Source organism: Oncorhynchus tshawytscha, linkage group LG16 (genome assembly GCF_018296145.1).
Source record: "Oncorhynchus tshawytscha isolate Ot180627B linkage group LG16, Otsh_v2.0, whole genome shotgun sequence".
NCBI classification, from domain to species: domain Eukaryota; kingdom Metazoa; phylum Chordata; class Actinopteri; order Salmoniformes; family Salmonidae; genus Oncorhynchus; species Oncorhynchus tshawytscha.
Window position 1 is genome coordinate 7,061,943 of NC_056444.1, and position 24,625 is coordinate 7,086,567.

Genomic DNA, 24,625 nt, shown 5'->3' on the forward strand with positions numbered 1-24,625 from the left:
CTGTATGTTTGTTTATGTGTAACTCTGTGTTGTTGTTTTTTTTGTCACACTGCTTTGCTTTATCTTGACCAGGTCGCAGTTGGTCAAAATCAAAAGTAACAGTCAGTAACAGGTGTGGCCACCAGCTGCATTGAGTACTGTAGTGCATCTCCTCCTCAAGGACTGCACCAGATTAGCCAGTTCTTGCTGTGAGATGTTACCCCACTCTTCCACCAAGGCACCTGCACGTTCTCGGACATTTCTGGGGGGAATGGCCCTAGCCCTCACCCTCCGCTCCAACAGGTCCCAGACGTGCTCAATGGGATAACACACAGCGTTGAGATTTACAAGGTCCTAAACGATATCTTAACCGCCATCGATAAGAAACATTACTGGGCAGCCATATTCATTGATCTGGCCAAGGCTTTCGACTCTGTCAATCACCACATCCTCATCGGCAGACTCGACAGCTTTGGTTTCTCAAATGATTGCCTCGCCTGGTTCACCAACTACTTCTCTGATAGAGTTCAGTGTGTCAAATCGGAGGGTCTGCTGTCCGGACCTCTGGCAGTCTCTATGGGGGTGCCACAGGGTTCAATTCTTGGACCGACTCTCTTCTCTGTATACATCAATGAGGTCGCTCTTGCTGCTGGTGAGTCTCTGATCCACCTCTACGCAGACGACACCATTCTGTATACTTCTGGCCCTTCTTTGGACACTGTGTTAACAACCCTCCAGGCAAGCTTCAATGCCATACAACTCTCCTTCCGTGGCCTCCAATTGCTCTTAAATACCAGTAAAACTAAATGCATGCTCTTCAACCGATCGCTACCTGCACCTACCCAACATCACTACTCTGGACGGCTCTGACTTAGAATACGTGGACAACTACAAATACTTAGGTGTCTGGTTAGACTGTAAACTCTCCTTCCAGACCCATATCAAACATCTCCAATCCAAAGTTAAATCTAGAATTTCGCAACAAAGCATCCTTCACTCATGCTGCCAAACATACCCTTGTAAAACTGACCATCCTACCAATCCTCGACTTTGGCGATGTCATTTACAAAATAGCCTCCAATACCCTACTCAACAAATTGGATGCAGTCTATCACAGTGCAATCCGTTTTGTCACGAAAGCCCCATATACTACCCACCATTGCGACCTGTACGCTCTCGTTGGCTGGCCCTCGCTTCATACTCATCGCCAAACCCACTGGCTCCATGTCATCTACAAGACCCTGCTAGATAAAGTCCCCCCTTATCTCAGCTCGCTGGTCACCATAGCATCTCCCACCTGTAGCACACACTCCAGCAGGTATATCTCTCTAGTCACCCCCAAAACCAATTCTTTCTTTGGCCGCCTCTCCTTCCAGTTCTCTGCTGCCAATGACTGGAACGAACTACAAAAATCTCTGAAACTGGAAACACTTATCTCCCTCACTAGCTTTAAGCACCAACTGTCAGAGCAGCTCACAGATTACTGCACCTGTACATAGCCCACCTATAATTTAGCCCAAACACCTACCTCTTTCCCTACTGTATTTAATTAATTAATTAATTAATTTTGCTCCTTTGCACCCCATTATTTTTATTTCTACTTTGCACTTTCTTCCATTGCAAAACTACCATTCCAGTGTTTTACTTGCTATATTGTATTTACTTTGCCACCATGGCCTTTTTTGCCTTTACCTCCCTTCTCACCTCATTTGCTCACATCGTATATAGACTTGTTTATACTGTATTATTGACTGTATGTTTGTTTTACTCCATGTGTAACTCTGTGTCGTTGTATGTGTCGAACTGCTTTGCTTTATCTTGGCCAGGTCGCAATTGTAAATGAGAACTTGTTCTCAACTTGCCTACCTGGTTAAATAAAGGTGAAATAAATAAAAAATAAAATGTTTGGATGTAACGATCCTGTGCAGGTGTTGTTACACTTGGTCTGCCACTGCGAGGACGATCAGCTGTCCGTCCTGTCTCCCAGTAGCTCTGTATTAGGCATCTCACAGTACGGACATTGCAATTTATTGCCCTGGCCTCATCTGCAGTCCTCATGCCTCCTTGCAGCATGCCTAAGGCACGTTCACACTAATGAGCAGGGACCCTGAGCATCTTTATTTTGGTGTTTTTCAGAGTCAGTAGAAAGGCCTCTTTAGTGTCCTAAGTTTTCATAACTGTGACCTTAATTACCTACCGTCTGTAAGCTGTTAGTGTCTTAACGACCGTTCCACAGGTGCATGTTCATGAATTGTTCATGGTTCATTGAACAAGCAGGGAAACAGTGTTTAAACCCTTTACAATGAAGATCTGTGAAGTGATTTAGATTTTTATGAATTATCTTCGAAAGACAGGGTCCTGAAAAAGGGACATTTCTTTTGTTGCTGAGTTTATATGTACATAGCTACCTCATTAACCTTGTACCCCTGCACGTCAACTCGGTACTGGTACTTCCTGTCTATAGCCATGTTATTATAACTCGTTATTGTTATTCATTTTTTTACTGTATATTTATTCCTTGTGTGGCAATTTCTGTTATTTTTTATTTAATCTTTAAAAAAGGACCCGTAAGTAATAATTTTACTGTTAGTCTAAAACTGTTGTTTACGAAGCACGTGACATTATATAAAATGTGATTTGATTTGATCGTAACGCAATGCATTTATTTGTTCCATCCACATTTTAATATGACATGACCGTGAATCTTCCATATGTGTCGTTGATCCACCATTGGTTCCAATGGGAAAAAACGAATGGTTTGACGTTTCCTTGTGTAAATGTGTTTTATTCCTTTTATTTTTTTTAAACGTCATAAACAGGAAGCCCTGATTGGGTCAATTTTAGAAGTCAGAAAGTCTCTTGTAGTACAGTGACACACCAGAATGGTTTCAAGTGACCAAGTTATGTCATGTGATATTCTACTGCAATCTAGTGGACGAACTGGGGATCAGACATGAGATCTCATTACATCAGTGAAAAGGTTACGACTTCAGTTTAAAAAAACAAAAAGTTTAAAGTTCACATGTATCATTCATTCCTGCACAAGTCCCCGTGCTTTTAAAATGGCTGTGTTCCTATGGGAATTTGTGCATGTTTAGAGCGTCACCATCGGGTCAAATATGATCATTTTGGTTTGTGAGGCGATAGAGGAGTAGCAGCTCTCAAAGTAGTCTAACAGTGTTTTGTGGCGTGGTGCAGATTCAGAGCTCCATTCACCTTGGGCTTTAGGACTTTCTCAGTGGGATTTGTCAAGATTTTCAATCAATCCATCATGCAGGACGACTGCACTGTGAAACACCCCTTTGATTGGACAAGAGGGAAACTTCTGACCAATGAGACCAATCACTCTGAGCACATGCTCAGAAACAGAGACATCACATCCCATCCATACAATACGGGCACTCCATTGTCTCTCCAGAATGACTATCTCCTGCTGTATGTCTGGTGTGGGGCTACTTCTGGAGAGTATGACGATGTACTCTCCACCTTTCTGAGCAAGGAACTTCCCTGTTTCAAACCCCAGCCCAGAGAGACCACCTGTGACAATGTACACAGACTTCTTCTGGAATAGCTGGGTTGGTTTAGGCAGCAACTGAATGTTGGACAGTGTGCCTTTGGAATCATCTTTACCCAGCGCCACAACAGACAGGGTCTTTGAGCTGAAGTACGACTCAACAGACAGGGTCTTTGAGCTGAAGTACGACTCAACAGACAGGGTCTTTGAGCTGAAGTACGACTCAACAGACAGGGTCTTTGAGCTGAAGTACGACTCAACAGACAGGGTCTTTGTGCTGAAGTACGACTCAACAGACAGGGTCTTTGAGCTGAAGTATGACTCAAGATTCCTCAACAGACAGGAAGTCAATGCTACCGAATTACATTTTCTGAAATGTAGAGGTCTCTAGAGAAAATGATCTCCTGTCCAAATGCACAATAAATATGTGGCCTAAAGGCACTGAGTGAACACTGAGGGCTGTGGCGGTCACAACATTTCATCGGATGGTGATTGTTAATAACTTGATTAATTGTTTAATTGTTAAAATAACTGTCATTCTCACGTGAATTAACTGCTGATGCAGACCTTTGGAACATCTACATTTTAAAAAGTCAAATAAATCCATGTAATATAGCCTACACCTTCACACTAAATCCATGTAATATAGCCTACACCTTCACAATACATCCATGTAATATAGCCTACACCTTCACAATGAATCCATGTAATATAGCCTACACCTTCACAATAAATCCATGTAATATAGCCTACACCTTCACAATAAATCCATGTAATATAGCCTACACCTTCACAATAAATCCATGTAATATAGTCTACACCATCACAATAAATCCATTATTTATTTTAGACACCTCTAAAGAAACAAGCTATGAAAATATAGTCTAGTTACACCATCAGAATAATGGCATACACTGTAATATAGTCTTTACCTTCAAATAAATCCATGTAATATAGTCACTTTACACATATCTTCAGCAATAAATCCATGTAATATAGTCTACCCCTGTATATAACCTTGGGACTGTTATTTTATTGTCTTACTTATTATAAATTTTCCATTTGTAATTTTATTAACCTATTTCTTGAACTGCATTGTTGGTTCAGGGCAATAAGTATTTGTAATATAGTCTACACTTCACAATTGTATTTAGCCTACGCGTGTGACAAATAAAATTTAATTTGATTTGATTTTGACAGAGCTAAATGTCCTCTGTAATAGACAGAGCTTCAAATCAATAAATCCATGTAATATAGTCCACTGTGTTCTCTGATAAATCCAGTAGGTTATTAGCACTGATGGAGTTTCACAATAAATCCATGTACCTTCAGTTCCAGGACTATTTGACAATAACTCCAGCAGTTTACTAGCCTACACCTTCACAATTCCATGTAATATAGCCTACACCTTCACAATAAATCCATGTAATATAGTCTACACTTCACAATAAATCCATGTAATATAGCCTACACCTTCACAATAAATCCATGTTTACACCTTCACAATAAATCCATGTAATATAGCCTACACCTTCACAATAAATCCATGTAATATAGCCTACACCTTCACAATAAATCCATGTAATATAGCTCAAGACTTCACAATAAATCCATGTAATTTAGCTCACAGTGTTTCTGCATAAATCAACCTGGTAATATAGCCTAGGACCTTCCACAATAAATCCATGTCCTATAGCCTACACCTTCACAATAAATCCATGTGGAATATAGTATTCTTCAACAATAAGCGGCTCCCAAGATATTTAATCACCTTCACAATAAATCCATGTAAAACTCTTCACTCTTTGTCAAATAAACCACATAATATAGTGTCAACACCTTCACAATTAAATCCATGATAATATAGTCTTTTACACCTTCACAATAAATCCATGTAATATAGTCTACACCTTCACAATAAATCCATGTAATATAGTCAGGGAACCACACCTTCACAATAAATCCATGTAATATAGTCTACACCTTCAACAATCTATGTCCGCTAATATAGTCTACACCATCACAATAAATCCATGTAATATAGTCTACACCTTCACAATAAATCCATGTAATAGAGTCTACCTACACCTTCACAATAAATCCATGTAATATAGTCTACACCTTCACAATAAATCCATGTAATATAGTCTACACCTTCACAATAAATCCATGTAATATAGTCTACACCTTCACAATAAATCCATGTAATATAGTCTACCAGGCCTTCACAATAAATCCATGTAATATAGTCTACACCATCACAATAAATCCATGTAATATAGCCTACACCTTCACAATAAATCCATGTAATATAGCCTACACCTTCACAATAAATCCATGTAATATAGCCTACACCTTCACAATAAATCCATGTAATATAGCCTACACCTTCACAATAAATCCATGTAATATAGTCTACACCTTCACAATAAATCCATGTAATATAGTCTACACCTTCACAATAAATCCATGTAATATAGTCTACACCTTCACAATAAATCCATGTAATATAGTCTACCTACACCTTCACAATAAATCCATGTAATATAGTCTACACCTTCACAATAAATCCATGTAATATAGTCTACACCATCACAATAAATCCATGTAATATAGCCTACACCTTCACAATAAATCCATGTAATATAGCCTACACCTTCACAATAAATCCATGTAATATAGTCTACACCTTCACAATAAATCCATGTAATATAGCCTACACCTTCACAATAAATCCATGTAATATAGTCTACACCTTCACAATAAATCCATGTAATATAGCCTACACCTTCACAATAAATCCATGTAATATAGCCTACACCTTCACAATAAATCCATGTAATATTGTCAAGGATTTCCTCCCCTTCATCTGAAGAGGAGAGGCGAGAAGGATCAGAGGACCAATATGCGGCGTGGTAAGTGTCCATGGTTCTTTTAATATGTAAATGTACACATGAACACTACAAAACAATAAACATGGAACGTGTGAAACCCTAAACAGTCCTATCTGGTGCAAAGACAGAGACAGGAACAAACACCCACAAACACACAGTGAAACCCAGGCTACCTAAGTATGATTCTCAATCAGGAAGTCTAACACTACGGGTTGAATGCAGTATTCATGCAACTGAGACAGCAATTCTTCTGGAACTGTGACAACTGGAAAAAACTCCTTAAACTCATCAAAGACGGCAATAGGTTACAGTCATAGATCCTCTGTGTGTAGCAAAAGTTAGGAGCTATATAATCAATAGAATTAAAAGGACAAAATAATTCAAAGTTAAAGGATAGGCTACAACAACAAAGAGCCTACAGGTAGGCTGCTACTTAATATTCTGAATGGAGATGTTGTTGTTTGTAACTGCAGGATGAGAAAGTGCGTGCACTGCAGGTCTCAATTAGCCTAGCTAGCTAACATTAGCTATGTTGCTTAACTATCTTCTCCCGGTTTGATGCAGTCAAGGCAGGTACTATGTCATCATATTTGATAATAAATAACCTAGCTATGGCAGCTATTGGTCTACTATAGCGTGAGTCGGCTTGGTTGGTTGCTGTCTCTCGTCTCTCCCTCCCTCCTTGTCTCTCACTCCCTCCTTGCTCCCTGTGTCCCTCGCTCACAGTGCGGCCCCTCCCCCGACTGCTAGGGTGGCACCCCTCTCTCCCTTCTCCCATGCTTTATCAGCTCCGTTTAATAAAGTACCTTAAAAAAATGACTTTCATGCTGCTTCTCTCACTCGGATTGGACCAGGTCTACGGTCCGGGTGGGAAAGCCGAAGGTCCATTCCCAAATGGGTCCAACTTTTTGGATCTGTGAAGAATTTCAACTACTCATATTTATCCTGTTCTTTTGGGCTAAAATCCAGCTAATCTTGGAGAAGACAGGCCTAACTACTTACAAAAGTTTCTGATGAATATGTACAAAAGTAAGTAAAGTGCCTATTAGATTGAAAGACATAAGGTCATTTTGACAAACTTGTGAGGCTCTCCATGTTTATTATTGACCCATTCAACACATTTGCTGCTACTTCAATCCATTTGGGAAAAAAATGTTTTTTCCTGAGACCAGACAGACATTTTTATTTAACCAAATACTCCCAGTGTTTTTCTAAAACAGCCACACATGTGGCCTCTCATTGCATTATAAAAAAAATGTGTGAGGCAAACCAGTAGGCTAGGTGCGCTCGTTTCGGTGGAGAGGACTGCAGGGGTGTTGTGCTGCCAGAATGCACCAGAGAGTCACGAAGGTACTCGTTTAGTTAAAGCTGAGTCAATGCCTTGGAAGATTACATGATAAGTCATTAGTACTCCACATAACATATAAGAATATCATAGCGAATATAATAGCATAGTAATGAAATTATTCTGAATTTGCACATAAAATATTAAAAATTGTATAGGTCAAATATGGAAGTTGGTGACAATCAACAGTTTATTCATGATTTTTTACTAAGGTCTCTATTCAGTCTGTATCGCTGAAACATTAGAAATGTAAACCGATTGAGTCGACATATGCCGCATTTACCCTGAATACAGTCTCCGCTAACAGGAAGTACACCTTTAATATAAGAAAAGCAGAGTCATTTTGACTCCATATGAATTTAAAAATTCAAATATCTAATTTTCAAAGTCAAGCCTTTCCTCCATCCTTGACCTTTTTCTAAATAAGTTTAAATTTAAACACGTGTATGTTGTAAGAATTTCAATGTCACAAACATAATTTGTCTTATAAGCAGTTTTAAAGAGGACATGTCATTTCTTTTCTCCTCCTCCATGAGAGGCCAAAAAGTGACATTTTTCAAATCCTTCAACAGATGCAGGTAGAACGTTTTTGATTTCCATATAGTATCAGAAAGATATTCAGAGGTTTCCCTTACCATTCCCAAATAACTATTATAATAGTAATATATATAATATATATTATAACTACTATAAATATCCCAAATAACTAAATCAATCTAAAATCAAACTCTGCATTTGAGCATGCTGCAACAGGTAGCCTATAGTAACATAAACTAATGAGAAAGCTATTGTGTTCTTTGAAATCTTTTTCAAGATTACTCTGATGACCTTCATAAACATAGCCACATTATTATTTTTTCCAATTGCATATATGAAATATATTTATTAGACTGTTAGAATGTTTGAGTCAAAATGACTTTTCTAGTGTTAAATTGCAATCACATTAACTACTATTAATTAACGTTGAACATCCGCGATACGGATTAATCTACCATTAATATCATCAACATAGTCTACTTGCATGTAATTAACATATGTAGTAAAATAATAAACACAACACTTCAAATGCCTTGTGGAAAAACACAAACCAAATGAATAAACATTGTTAAAAAAATAGACACTACAGAAAAAACTATATCACACAGTTTGATAGACTGAAACTCAATATGACTAAATAGAAATTAAATATGAAATCTCACACACATATATATATATAAATATATATTTTACCTTTGCAATACATGACACAAACTCAGTACCAACAACAAAGAATGTGTTACCTATAACCTATAACCTGTAACCTGTAATCTATAACATATAACCTAATGTGTTTATGTGTTTTTCAGAATGACTTAGACATTCTTATTCTACAGATTCCTGCATATTTCAACTATGACTCAAATATAATTACATTTGTCAAATGCAAGTCAGATTTACTAAGCGTTCATACACAATGTGTTATATTTTCTTCCAATAGGGTGTAAAACACCACAATCAAAGCTACAATGTACACTTTACCATAATATCCTTTTATCATTAACTTTATTTGATGTTTTTTCTAGCAGTTTCTATGTCTGATAGTTATCAGTAGAAACAGGTGCAAATCCTTCAGCTGGGGGTAGTGCTCAGCTGCTTCAAGAATTAATGACCACCTGGCCCAGCAGTTTTAAGGACAGTCAGAAATTGTTTTCACAAACAGTATTATCATTCATTTTCTGTTTCAATTGATAGGTATTATCTTGAGGGTTATCACCTGCATCTTCTTCATCGCCAACTTTAGCGCTGCAGATTCCAAAGAAAGACAAAAACACTGGAATAAACACTATACCATGGACGGCCCCAAACAAAATGACCAGGAACATGATCTTAAAGAAGGTTCTGAAGATGTAGCTCTCAGCTGCAGACAGAGCCACCACTCCTAAGATAGTAGACACAGCTCCCTGTATGATAGGATAGCCCAAGTGATAGACAGCATCTATAGCCTTCTCGTTAGCAGTTCCCTTATCGCTAGAGACGAAGGCATAGGAAATGTGAGCGGAAAAGTCCACTGAGAAACCGATGCAGATGACAAGATTGATCATGGATACAGAGTCGAGATTGACGTCCCAAAACGCCATGAAACCAGCAACGCCCACTATGACAGAGGCAATGGCAAAGGTCACCCAAAGAGAACATATTGGGTTGGGAATCAACAGGAGGGAGATCACCAGCATGGCAAGAGTGGCAACTACAATGTTTTGGATGGTGTTACTAACAATGACTGCATACTGGTCAAAGTATATGAAAGCAGGATGGTAAACAACCAACTTTACTGAACAATCACTAGCTGTCTCCCGAAGCTCGTTCAACATGTTCTTTTCATCAACAGCTGTACTGACGTTGACTGTCTGAATGAACACACGTGAAGCATATATTGTGTTGTCTGTAAAATTCACATCTTGTATGAAATCAGACCTCTCGAGAAATGCAGACAAATTACTTTTGAATGTATTTTCCTCACTTAGATTCAAATGGGTCATCTTTCCAAATGTAAGATATTCATTGAGCCAAGATATGGTCCTGTTTTGAGAAACCATTGGTAGACCTTCAAAGTTTTGAAGGCAGGAGTCAAGAATATTCCGAGCACTTTCGTCCCAATATTTAAACGCACTGTCTGTCACAACAACCATAACATTTGGGCCATACTCTGAAAAGAATTCGTCCTCATTATCATAATAGCTACCTACATATGAGCTATCAGCTGCTAGATTTTTAAGGTCTATGCCCTCTTGGATTTGTAAGCAACCATAGATGCTTGAGCCCAAATATACAGCATAGAGCAGGATCACAAACCCCTTGGTCCAATTATTTGTTAGAAATGGACCATAGTACGTCTTAAAGAAGTTGTTAACTGGCATTGGTTCCTCTTTTCCTGTTTCATGATCATAAGCTCCCCCTACAGAGCAGATATTGTACTTTTCAGAATTCTCCTCTGGTTCTGAAACCTTCATGCAGGTCAGCCAGTGTCTGTTGCTCTTTTCACGTCTTCCATTCAGTGCCAGAAATGCACCAAAGAAGGTGATGTTGTACAAGTAGCAGAACAGCACAGCTGTGCCAGTATACATACAAAAGGACTGTACAGAACCAAAGGGAGTTAACAGACCAATATAGAAGGCCAGGGCATCAGTTAGTGTTGTGATGGTGATAGAGACAGCTGCCTCTTTGTATGTAGCTGCCACACGGTCCTCTACGTTGTCATGAACTTGAGTCTGCTGCCAACAAGAAATCATGATGAACATGTCGTCAACACCAATTCCTGTGGAGAAAAATGACACTGTTTTACAAAATGTCAGATCTTGTTTCTACCCGTGTTCATTCTTGTGATCACATCTGTTAAGATCACAAGCCGAGTACATTTCATATCAGGTCTAAACAGGATGTCAGTTGCATTTGGGAAGCACAGCCACGAGCTGCCCAGTGACACGAGCCAACCGGACGAGCTAAATAACTTCTATGCTCGCTTCAAGGCAAGCAATACTGAGGCATACATGAGAGCATCAGCTGTTCCGGACGACTGTGTGATCACATCTGTTAAGATCACAATCCGAGTACATTTCATATCAGGTCTAAACAGGATGTCAGTTCCATTTGGTTTATTGTATCATAATGAGAGTTTGTAAGCTTACCCAGAATCAGGAATGGAGCTGTTGCCACAGTCATAGCGAAGGGCATCCCACAGTACAGCAACAACCCAAAACTGGACAACACCGCCATACCAGCTGAGAGGACACCAAAGGTCGCCACCCACACCTTGTTCCTAACACAGTCCAACCTAGACAAACACATTAGACCCAGTGTGAGTAAACGCTAATAAGTAGTGTTCTCTGATATGTCTTGAATACAGTAATACAGTTACAATGTGGGTTCGACTGATTTGAGCCACAAATCTAGTTTCAGATAATAAACACTTATTATCATTTTCAATTGAGCTGTACTATATTGACTGATGATGTGGAATCATATCGGACTCCAACGAGTGGCTCTGGAATTGGATTCTCAATCCTCATATTGATATTAAATATTAGCAATAGCGATGTTACTGTGCGACGAAATACATTGCAAAACAACTTGTAAATCGATGTCCATCAGTAATGAACGTTTCAACCTCGGTTTTGAGAAGTTGTGTTTTTACTGTCAGTTCCTGGTGGGTCGTTCCATTTGATTTCAATCACTGTTGAACGTAACGTTTGATAATACTGAACAGAAAAATATAAACGCAACATGTAAAATGTTGGTCCAATGTTTCATGAGCTGAAATAGAAGATCCCCCAAAGTTTTACGTACACACAAAAATCTTATTTCTCTCAAATTTTGTGAACACATTTGTTAACATCCCTGTTAGTGAGCATTTCTCCTTTGCCAAGATAATCCATCCACCTGACAGGTGTGGCATACCAAGAAGCTGATTAAACAGCATGATCATTACTTGTAGGTAAAATCCCAGAGATGACTAGATTAAAAATCTGTCGCTGTGCCCTTGAGCAAGGCACTTAACCCTAATTGCTCCTGTAAATGACTCTGGGTAAGAACGTCTGCTAAATTATTCAAATGTAAATGCTGAGAATGAGTTTTTCATAAAATAGTTTGTTTGTTTGTTATAGTCCTTTCTGACTTGTCTTTTTAAAAAGTATTGTGGGTCAAAATGTGGATTTGATTTGAATTTAGCCCTAAAATCTATCTTTTTACAGTCAACACTGTCATTGCGATTTTCCATTCGAGCTGTCCTATATTCATTGTCCTATACTTATTGAAATCAGAAAAGATACCTTATACAAGATATGATTGAAAAGGTGATGGCCAGGGCATAGGTCAACGAGAAGAGAGGAATGATTGAGTCAGAGCTCTTCTCAAACTCTTCATCTCTTGATATTGATGTAAAATACGATATGGTCATCTGCAAAGACAAATAGACAAATATGATATGGTATGGTATATGGTCATCTGCAAAGACAAATAGACAAATATGATATGGTATGGTATATGGTCATCTGCAAAGACAAATAAGAATATAGATACAAGACCATATTCAGGTAACATTAGTAAAACAACTCAATATGTTTGAATAATCAAATTATCATGACATTACATGTTTTTTTAAATGTGCCGTTTGATCAATTAGGCTGTAGGCCTGAACATGGTGAGAAGACACCCATCCTATACAAGTTGACAAGAGAACATGTCATGTGTTTCATCTCTAAAACCATGTACTCACGTCTTCTTCTTTTTGCATCGTCGACGCAGTCTCTATGAACTTCTGCAGCCACATCGTATTTACAGTCTGGTTGTCTTCTTTTAAGAAGTAAAAAAGTCGAATTGCCTTTGCGCTTTCAATTTCAGTTGATCCAGTTTTCAGTTTCACACCACCAATTTCAGATGCGATGAAAATGTTGCCATGATATGGGTAATCAATAGTGGTAACATTGGGAGTTTTTACAATATCAAAGATTGAATTTGACACGCACACATCACCTTTCTGAACACAAAGGTTTGAGAAATTAAATGTTCCTACTTCAATGGCTTTCACTTCCCTATCCATAGCAATAATTTTTGTAAAAGCAGGATTTGTGAGGATATTTGCTGAGGGCGTAACAATTATGAGAGATGCAAAAGTCCCTTCGGTATAGAGACGCAAACGTGAGAAGTCGCTGTCATTCTGTGGAAAGTATTCTTTTACTACTCGCCGTTCGTCTTTCGCTGGTCCGTCCATAGGTGTGAACATCTCTTCAATGCCGTTAGCTTCTCTGTCCGCAAGGAAGTAAAATCCTCCGCCAAGACCCGCAGAAATCAACATGGGGAGAATAAAAAACCACCAGTGGTGTCTACCAACAAAACGTCCAAGTATTTCAAATCCTCTAGCTATCGGTTTCTCAACGCAGTCTGTGTTGCACCCAGCCATTTTCTATTCTCCTTTTCAACTTGTGGTACTAGAAAAAAAAGAACTCGCCTTGAATTATATCTGTTGACTTTACAGTCATAAGCGATACTTCCTCCTAACATGGTGACATGATAAGCTTCCTGTGAAGAGTTTTCCTCAGTACCGGTCTGCCAGTCCTGGATGCATCACAACCATGACCGCGTCAGGGCAATAAATGGTTACATATTAACAAATAAGGTGGTTTATCTGTTTGTGTTGTGATAACATCACTAGGTGCCACGCCTGCTCCAGCTCCCCCTCCCTGGTGCTCGGAGGTGCCAGGCTCCCCTAGCATTACGTACTCCTGCCACCATCAGTACACACACCTGCCTTCCCCTCGTCACGCGCATCAAATTATTATTGGACTCACCTGGACTCACCTGAACTCACCTGGACTCAATGACCTGTGTCATTACCGCCACTATATGTGTTTGTTCCCAAGCTCTGTTCCCCGCTTCAGGATTAATGTTAGTTTGTCTTTGCATACCTGGTTCTGATGCTGTCTCTGTCCAGGTTGATGTCTGTTCCCTCCAGGATTAATGTTAGTTTGTCTTTGCATACCTGGTTCTGATGCTGTCTCTGTCCAGGTTGATGTCTGTTCCCTGCTTCAGGATTAATGATTGTTTGTCTTTGCATACCTGGTTCTGATGCTGTCTCTGTCCAGGTTGATGTCTGTTCCCTCCAGGATTAATGTTAGTTTGTCTTTGCATACCTGGTTCTGATGCTGTCTCTGTCCAGGTTGATGTCTGTTCCCTGCTTCAGGATTAATGATTGTTTGTCTTTGCATACCTGGTTCTGATGCTGTCTCTGTCCAGGTTGATGTCTGTTCCCTCCAGGATTAATGTTTATTTGTCTTTGCATACCCGGTTCTAATGCTGTCTCTGTCCAGGTTGATGTCTGTTCCATATTAAATGTTCCTACTCCCCGAACCTGCTTCTCTTCTCCGGCGTCGGTCCTTACACTAGGAGTTCATCGCTAGGATGCAAGGTTTTGTCTTTATTAATTAACATAGCATCACAGGTAGCCCCTGTGATGACTTCCCTGTCAAAAGTACAGTTTGATAACAAAAGGGAGACCTGTTAATCTAACCTTCATATTGATGTACCGGCATATAAACACACACCTGTCAAAAGAGCCCTCATCCATTGTGATTTACTTTTGGGTCGACAATGTTTGAGTACGATAAAAGACAATCAAATACATTGTTTCATGTGTTTCATGTGTGTAACGACGACCCCGGGAGACGGGAAATAAATTCATTACAAATCCTACAATGTGATTTTCTGGATTTTTTTCTCTCTCATTTTGTCTGTCATAGTTGAAGTGTACCTATGATGAAAATTACAGGCCTCTCTCATCTTTTTAAGTGGGAGAACTTGCACAATTGGTGGCTGCCCCACTGTATATCCACAGTAAAACGAGTCCTATATCGACATAACCATGAGTGGCCGCTCAGCAAGCCACTGCTCCAAAACCACCATTAAAAAGCCAGACTATGGTTTGCAACTGCACATGGGAACAAAGATTGTACTTTTTGGAGAAATATCCTCTGGTCTGATGAAACAAAAATAGAACAGTTTGGCCATAATGACCATCGTTACGTTTGGAGGAAAAAGGAGGAGGCTTGCAAGCCGAAGAACACCATCTCAACCATGAAGCACAGGGGTGGCAGCATCATGTTGTGGGGGTGCCTTTCTGCAGGAGAGACTGGTGCATTTCACAAAATAGATGGCATCATGAGGCAGGAAAATGATGTGGATATATTGAAGCAACATCTCAAGACATCAGTCAGGAAGGTAAAGCTTGGTTGCAGATGAGTCTTCCAAATGGACAATGACCCCAAGCATACTTCCACAGTTGTGGCAAAATGGCTTAAGGACAACAAAGTCAAGGTATTGGAGTGGCCATCATTGAAAAATGGTGGCCACTGAAAAAGTGTGTGCGAGCAAGGAGGCCTACAAACCTGACTCAGTTACACCTGCTCTGTCAGGAGAAATGGGCCAAAATGCACCCAACTTTTTGTGGGAAACTTGTGGAAGGCTACCCAAAACGTTTGACCCAAGTTAAACAATTTAAAGGCAATGCTACCAAATACTAATTGAGTGTGTGTAAACTTCTGACCCACTGGGAATGTGATGAAAGAAATAAAAGCTGAAATAAATCATTCTCTCTACTATTACTCTGACATTTCACATTCTTAAAATAAAGTGGTGATCCTAACTGACCTAAGACAGGGAATTTTTATGAGGACTAAATGTCAGGAATTGTGAAAAACCGAGTTTAAATGTCTTTGGCTAAGGTGTATGTAAACTTCTGACTTAAACTGTATACACTGTATTTTATACCATCTATTGCATCTTGCCTATGCCGAACGGTCATCGTACGTCCATATATTTATATGTACATATTCTTATTCCATCCTCTTACATTTGCGTGTATAAGGCAGTCGTTGTGAATTTGTTAGATTACTTGTTAGATATTACTACACTGTCGGAACTAGAAGCACAAGCATTTCGCTACACTCGCATTAACATCTGCTAACAATATGTATGTGACCAATAACATCTGCTAACCATGTGTATGTGACCAATAATATTTGATTTGTTTTGATACTCTGACAATGATTGGTCCTCGTTTTCATAATAGCTGCCCACATATGAGCTATGCCCTCTGATTTGGAAGCAACCAAAGATGCTTAAACCACGTATGAACTTGTATGCACATGGACACAAGTATTTTTTACCAAACCTGGCAATATGAACAGACAGTTGTGAATCTGTGCAATATAAAAAACTGTACTTTTCCCTTCTGAATCATTCATGAAAAAATGTTCTTTGTCAAAATGACACGTTTCATTGCCGCATGCTAGTGCCATTCAAAAAGGTCAACTTTACCTTTCCTTATCATAATTCATCATCAAACACGGTCTTTTTGGGGATAGAACCTGGTGGTGGTAGTTCTGTACTTTGGGGATAGAACCTGGTGGTAGTAGTTCTGTACTTTGGGGATAGAACCTGGTGGTAGTAGTTCTGTACTTTGGGGATAGAACCTGGTGGTAGTAGTTCTGTACTTTGGGGATAGAACCTGGTGGTGGTAGTTCTGTACTTTGGGGATAGAACCTGGTGGTGGTAGTTCTGTACTTTGGGGATAGAACCTGGTGGTAGTAGTTCTGTACTTTGGGGATAGAACCTGGTGGTGGTAGTTCTGTACTTTGGGGATAGAACCTGGTGGTAGTAGTTCTGTACTTTGGGGATAGAACCTGGTGGTGGTAGTTTTTTAAATTCAGATATTTTTTGTTAGTGCACTGGCTCTATTTCCCTTATGCAATTAAGTTTCTGACAAGTCGGAAAACAGTTGAGTAAAACACACATCATTTTCTTGCCTTGTTGTTTTCTCTGAGAAAGTAGAAGAGTCGAACAGCCAGTGCACGAACAAAAAATATTACATGCTCTGCTCTTCCAGGAAATAGACTATGTTCTATGGCTAAGTTCTATGTTCTATGGCTATGTTCTATGGCTATGTTCTATGGCTAAGTTCTATGGCTATGTTCTATGGCTATGTTCTATGGCTAAGTTCTATGGCTATGTTCTATGGCTATGTTCTATGGCTAAGTTCTATGTTCTATGGCTATGTTCTATGGCTATGTTCTATGGCTATGTTCTATGGCTAAGTTCTATGTTCTATGGCTATGTTCTATGGCTATGTTCTATGGCTAAGTTCTATGTTCTATGGCTATGTTCTATGGCTATGTTCTATGGCTATGTTCTATGTTCTATGGCTAAGTTCTATGGCTAAGTTCTATGTTCTATGGCTATGTTCTATGGCTAAGTTCTATGTTCTATGGCTATGTTCTATGGCTATGTAAATAGAACGCCATTTGAGTTATGTAAAAAAAGCTTTATTGGTACATGTCCTCAGTTGGAAAGGCAGGCTCCATTTACCCGTGTATTGTATTGTACAGAACATACCAATTTGATCAAGGATTCTTACAAATAGACATGACACACTTTTCAGATGCTCATCATACTAAAGCATTCTTTTTGTTCACTAGAAGTTGTCTGACGTTATCTGCCTACTTATCTGTTACAATGCTTGTTTGTTTTACACCTGTAAAGTTTACAACTACAGTGGAATCAACTTTGACCTGCTGGTGCGTTATATTGCAGCGCTAAAACTGCTATTGGTTACGGAGTAAGTCAGGTACTGGCAAGTATCCTACTAGCAAACATTACCCCTGGATCATCATTAATAATGACATCAATTGAATGTCCCCCTCTCACCTCATGTTGACTTTTCCTGTCAGCAAATCTCTCTCTCTCTCTTTAGTTCACACATTATTACAGAAATGTGCAAGTTGTCACAAAATACTGAAGTATGACGATTAGTGGAAAATGATATCATCAACCTATTAGCAATATTTTGATAACTAGGGAAGTTCTGGTTTCCTCTCATTACTGTTCTGTTTTTAAGGTTCTTGACGATGTACACCTCAAAAGGTGCAGACTAACAGTGAAAAAAAATGAGAAGAAAATATACTGGTTCTTAAACGTAATAATTAACCAATTCTGTATCAGACAGAGGAAAAAAGTATATCTCAGACAAGCTCTTTTGCACCAATTTTGCCGCATAACAAGTTTTAGAAAATGAAAAGTTTACGAGTACAATGAGGGTAACCCATATAGAAATCCACTTGATGACTGTAGATACTGTGGCCAAGGAGATACTGTCTGACAAAATAAAATAAACTGGCGTGGCCTTTATTGAAAGCGTTGATATCGGTGGAAATCTATCAGCATTTCCTTAGAGGACTGCAATCAGTCCTTTGAGATAAAGGCCATGCAGGTGAACTAAGGAGACTAAGGAGCTGGAGGCATATCCAACCATGTAAAGTTCTCACCTCTAATAAAAAAACACAAGCTGCTTTATGTTGAGACATTAACTATAATATTATGAAACATCAGCTGACTTGGATATATATATATATATCTAATGATACTTTTAAAGACTCATTTTTTTCCCCTAACATCTGTACCAGTAATTTTAAATGTTTATTATTTATAGACAAGCTACATGTTGTTCACAAAAATTGATATACTGTACATTGTGATGAAAAAACATTTTTGTTCAAAAAATATTTGTGTAGGTTACCTAGCTAATAATGTTAAAAACAATTCAGATTTTCTTCCTGTTCTGATGCTAACCATAACCTATTCCAGGTGAGGGGTTTGACCATTTCTGGAAGTTTATTCCGGGAAGGCAAAAACTGGCTAATCTCTAACAAGAGATTTAACAGTACTTAAAGATGCCGACAACAGAAAACCTGGGAAATCTCACACGATCAAAGCTGCTCTCCATGATTTTATAGAGTAAATACTGTGTCCTGTACAAAAAAAAAAACGTAGCCTGTCATTTCTAAAAAAATAAATAATAATTGACGATGGTTGTTGCTTTGTTTTAATATCTAGCCTAGATTTAGGCCTAGATTTAGGCTTAGATTTAGGCCTAGATTTAGGCTTAGATTTAGGCCTAGATTTAGGCCTAGATTTAGGCTTAGATTTAGGCCTAGATTTAGGCTTAGATTTAGGCCTAGATTTAGGCTTAGATTTAGGCTTAGATTTAGGCCTAGATTTAGGCCTAGATTTAGGCTTAGATTTAGGCCTAGATTTAGGCCTAGATTTAGGCTTAGATTTAGGCCTAGATTTAGGCTTAGAATTAGGCTTAGATTTAGGCCTAGATTTAGGCCAAGATTTAGGCTTAGATTTAGGCCTAGATTTAGGCTTAGATTTAGGCCTAGATTTAGGCTTAGATTTAGGCCTAGATTTAGGCTTAGATTTAGGCCTAGATTTAGGCTTAGATTTAGGCCTAGATTTAATCAGATCAAGTGTTTACCAGCGATAGCAGACATCTGCATAGGGGTTGTTTTAGCAGTGGTGGAGGTGGAACTGTGTTGGAGCCGTCAAATTGGTAACCTGTTAATGTGACGTCGTTCAGCCAATGGCAATGTCCGCTTTAGGTATAATGCTGGGAGCACCTCTGTTCAGCCAATGGCAATATCCGCTTTAGGTATAATGCTGGGAGCACCTCTGTTCAGCCAATGGCAATGTCCGCTTTTGGTATAATGCTGGGAATACCTCTGTTCAGCCAATGGCAATGTCCGCTTTTGGTATAATGCTGGGAGCACCTCTGTTCAGCCAATGGCAATGTCCGCTTTAGGTATAATGCTGGGAGCACCTCTGTTCAGCCAATGGCAATGTCCGCTTTAGGTATAATGCTGGGAGCACCTCTGTTCAGCCAATGGCAATGTCCGCTTTAGCTATAATGCTGGGAGCACCTCTGTTCAGCCAATGGCAATGTCCGCTTTAGCTATAATGCTGGGAGCACCTCTGTTCAGCCAATGGCAATGTCCGCTTTAGGTATAATGCTGGGAGCACCTCTGTTCAGCCAATGGCAATGTCCGCTTTAGGTATAATGCTGGGAGCACCTCTGTTCAGCCAATGGCAATGTCCGCTTTAGCTATAATGCTGGGAGCACCTCTGTTCAGCCAATGGCAATGTCCGCTTTAGGTATAATGCTGGGAGCACCTCTGTTCAGCCAATGGCAATGTCCGCTTTAGCTATAATGCTGGGAGCACCTCTGTTCAGCCAATGGCAATGTCCGCTTTAGCTATAATGCTGGGAGCACCTCTGTTCAGCCAATGGCAATGTCCGCTTTTGGTATAATGCTGGGAGCACCTCTGTTCAGCCAATGGCAATGTCCGCTTTAGGTATAATGCTGAGAGCACCTCGGTTCACGTCACCAAGAATAAGCAAGACCTAGCAAAAAATAAGGCCGTGACCTCTGCGATTTCCCTTCAAAAAAAGTCCCACAATGAAGATGTCAAAAAAATGTGTAATATTTTATGAGGAAATGTTACCAGTTAATTGTCATTATAGCACAAACAATATTATAGCGTTGACATTATTGTTAACAGCATTAAGAGTAATGATTATCAGATAGTTATTATGTTATGGTAACAACAGTAGTACGAATAACAAAACATAATTTATAATGCTACTGTAATTGTATTAGAATTATCCACTTTAGAAAATAAATTTTAAATACCATTGTTATTTAATCCGTTTAAAATCCAATCGTTTCTCTGAACATTGTGTCGCAGTAAAAAGTTTCCCCCGTACATTGTGTCGCAGTAAAAAGTTTCCCTGTACATTGTGTCGCAGTAAAACGTTTCCCCGTACATTGTGTCGCAGTAAAACGTTTCCCCGTACATTGTGTCGCAGTAAAAAGGGTGATCCATTTAAGTCAGGAGCAGTTGAACTTTCCAAATCCACAGATTGTACACCCAGAGGAGGGTCGCTGGCCATTCTGCGGCCCCTAAAGAGTGTTTTTTTCCCCTTCATGTTGGACATATAATCCCATTTTAAATACAACCAAATACAACTTTACCGTGAAATACTTAATTACGAGCCCTTTCTCAAAACACACAGAGTTATTAAGTAAGCAAAATTGCACAATAAAAAGGAAATAGTAATATTTAACCTTTATTTAATTTGGCAAGTTAGTTAAGAACAAATTCTTATTTACAATCATGGCCGGTTGTGATACAGCCCGGGATCGAACCAGGGTCTGTTGTGACGCCACTCAGGATGTAATTGGTAATTGATTGGTAACATGTACATGTAGGTAGGGGTAAAGTGACTAGGCCATCAGGATAGATAATAAACAGAGTAGCAGTAGTGTATGTGAAGAGTGTATGAGGGTGTGAAAGTGTGTCTATGTGCGAGTGTGTGTGTGGCGTATGTAGTGTGTGTGTGGCGTCAATATGCATATGTGTGTGTATGTGTGTGTGTGTGTGTGTGTGTGTGTGTGGCGTCAATATGCATATGTGTGTGTGTTTGTGTGTGTGAGCGTATGTAGTGTGCGTGTGTGTTTTGTGTGTGTGTGTGTGTGTGTGTGTGTGGCGTCAATATGCATATGTGTGTGTGTTGTGTGTGTGAGCGTATGTAGTGTGTGTGTGTGTTTTGTGTGTGTGGCGTATGTAGTGTGTGTGTGTGTGTGTGTGTGTGTGTGTGTGTGGCGTCAATATGCATATGTGTGTGTTTTGTGTGTGTGAGCGTATGTCGTGTGCGTGTGTGTGTGGCGTCAATATGCATTGTGTGTGTGTTTTGTGTGTGTGTGTGTGTGTGTGTGTGTGTGAGCTGTTGATGGAACTTATAGCTTTAAAGGAATGATTAGAACACTCCACTCAGAAACTATATAATTGTAGAAATTGACTAGAATCATAAAGTTATAATTAATGATGTGTGTAGTTTTAGTCAGTCAAACAATATGTCTGTTATAGTGTCTTGAGCACAGACTGTCTGAGCAATATTCGGTGCCGACCTGACTAGAGATTTGGGAGAGAACGGGACGTCTCAAGGACAAGGTCTCCCTAATCTCTGTCGGCTGGGTAGTGAGACAGTATGTGTGTTATATACCTTCTGTTTTGTGTGGAAGTATGTGTGAGCGTATGTTTGTGTGAATGTTGTGTGTGTGTATGTTTGTGTGAATGTTGTGTGTGTGTATGTTTGTGTGAATGTTGTGTGCGTATGTTTGTGTGAATGTTGTGTGTGTATGTTTGTGTGAATGTTGTGTGTGTATGTTTGTGTGAATGTTGTGTGTGTATGTTTGTGTGAATGTTGTGTGTGTATGTTTGTGTGAATGTTGTGTGTGTATGTTTGTGTGAATGTTGTGTGTGTATGTTTGTGTGAATGTTGTGTGTGTATGTTTGTGTGAATGTGTGTGCGTATGTTTGTGTGAATGTGTGCGTGCGAAGCCAGTATAAAATGAATTGTTTTGTACAACAGGCTAGCACGCTCTCTTAAATACATTTTCAAATACATTGTAGCTGGGCCTCTGTCTGATTCATTTCAACCAGTTTCTTACAAATTCTGGGTTTCAGGCTGAGTAATTAATTCAATTGGGTTTATGAACATTGAAAACATAATTCTAGTGACAGAGCGTATGTAAAGTGTGTGTGTGTGTGTGTGTGGCGTCAATATGCATATTTCTGTGTGTGAGCGGATGTAGTGTGTGTGTGTGTGTGTGTGTGGGGGGGGCATTCCTACATAGGTATACCTCTTGTCCAGGTGGGAAAGGGCAGTGCGGAGTACGATAGAGATTGCATCATCTGTGGATCTGTTGGGGCAGTATGCAAGTTAGAGTGGGTCTAGGGTTTCTGGGGTAATGGTGTTGATGTGAGCCATGACCAGCCTTTCAAAGCATTTCATGGCTACAGATGTGAGGTCTGTGGGGCAATAGTCATTTAGACAGGTTACCTTGGCGTTCGTGGGCACAGGGACTATGGTGGTTTGCTTGAAACATGTAGGTATTACAGACTCGGACGGGGAAGAGGTTAAAAATGTCAGTGAAGACACTTGCCAGTTGGTCAGCGCATGCTCAGAGTACACGTCCTGGTTATCCGTCTGGTCCTGCAGCCTTGTGAATGTTGACCTGTTTAAAGGTCTTACTCACAGCTAGCTTCTGCCTCTGGGTACATAAAATTAAACACAAAACCTAGGAGGTTTCTCACCCCCTTTCATAGACTTACACAGTAATTATGACAACTTCCAGAGGATGTGCTCCAACCTATCAGAGCTCTTGCAGCATGAACTGACATGTTGTCCACCAAATCAAGGATCAGATAATGAATCTAGTACTGAAAACATAAGCTACAGCTAGCTAGCACTGCAGTGGATAAAATGTGGGGAGTAGTTGACTCAAAGAGAGAGAAAGACAATCGTTTAAGCGTTTTTAATAAATTAATTTCTTACAAAATTAGGGAAAAGCAAGAGAGAGAGAAAGCTACATTTGGTAGTATATTTTTAAACTTTCACTTAGCTAGCAAATGCAGCCTACTCAAACACCCAGCTCAAACAGAGAGGGATGCTATGTTAGCTTGCTGACTATGGCTATCCAACAGAGAGGGATGCTATGTTAGCTTGCTGACTATGGCTATCCAACAGAGAGGGATGCTATGTTAGCTTGCTGACTATAACAGAGAGGGATGCTATGTTAGCTTGCTGACTATAACAGAGAGGGATGCTATGTTAGCTTGCTGACTATAACAGAGGGATGCTATGTTAGCTTGCTGACTATAACAGAGGGATGCTATGTTAGCTTGCTGACTATGGCTATCCAATATAGAGGGATGCTATGTTAGCTTGCTGAGTATGGAAATCCATCACTGGAACTCTTCCAAGTGTAGGTAAGCTTTTGGTTTTATTAATTTATTGCCACGGGGCCCCGCCGGTGTAACTGATAAACTGCTTTCTGACTGTACATTGTATTGCACGATTGTTAGTAACTCAAATGAGAACTTGTTCTCAACTAGCCTACCTGGTTAAATAAAGGTGAAATAAAAAAAATGACTTGTTTTCTAAAAATGCAACATGCAACAATTGCAACGATATGTTAGCTTTTATTAGAGAGTCAGCCCCAGTCCTTAGCCCTTAGGGGGCTTAATGCAGGCTACCACTGTCAACCTACCAATTGTGCCCAGAGTGCAATTTCTAAAAAGATAAAGACATATAGACAATCATATGTTTGACTATTAATCCCTTTTCAGCTACATGAGCAGGTGCTGTTTGAGTACCACCTGTAATTATATTAACACTTGTTTGTCCTACCAGGTGACTGTGAGATGGCTCTCTGTGTCAGCTGTTTTGATAGAGTTGCAAACCACTGTCGATCTCATCAAGGGAAAGCTGATGTCACCTGATTTCACCTTTATCCAGCAGAGCAGATGGCAGAGGGGAGGGTTGTGGGGTTCTTCAGCCACTGAAACAAGTGAGTGTTTTCCTCAGTTTTTCACTCTTTGCAGTACAATATACAAACTGGGCAAACATTTAGCCAGTCTGGCCGTACAACGTCTCTGGGAGTATTTGATGCGTTGAATGAACTTT

The 24,625-nt window shown here is 39.6% G+C and overlaps 1 protein-coding gene across 1 annotated transcript; it reads right to left on the bottom strand.

Moving 5' to 3' along the window:
- Positions 1–7,553: 7,553 nt before the first annotated feature.
- Positions 7,554–13,805, bottom strand: LOC112235089 (patched domain-containing protein 3-like). The gene is made up of 4 exons (XM_024403481.2): positions 12,984–13,805; positions 12,538–12,665; positions 11,398–11,543; positions 7,554–11,027 (listed from the first exon to the last, which is right to left on the bottom strand). The coding sequence occupies exons 1-4, from the start codon at positions 13,665–13,667 to the stop codon at positions 9,409–9,411; spliced, it is 2,577 nt and encodes an 858-aa protein (XP_024259249.1). The 5' UTR covers positions 13,668–13,805; the 3' UTR covers positions 7,554–9,408.
- Positions 13,806–24,625: the final 10,820 nt, after the last annotated feature.

Excerpts from the sequence above, each read along its gene's own strand:
- LOC112235089 (XM_024403481.2), bottom strand. The coding sequence starts at position 13,667 with ATGGCTGGGTGCAACACAGACTGCGTTGAGAAACCGATAGCTAGAGGA. Across the intron at positions 12,666-12,983 it reads CGATGCAAAAAGAAGAAGAC|ATGACCATATCGTATTTTAC; the intron begins GTGAGTACATGG and ends TTGTCTTTGCAG. Across the intron at positions 11,544-12,537 it reads TCAATCATATCTTGTATAAG|GTTGGACTGTGTTAGGAACA; the intron begins GTATCTTTTCTG and ends GTGTTTGTCTAG.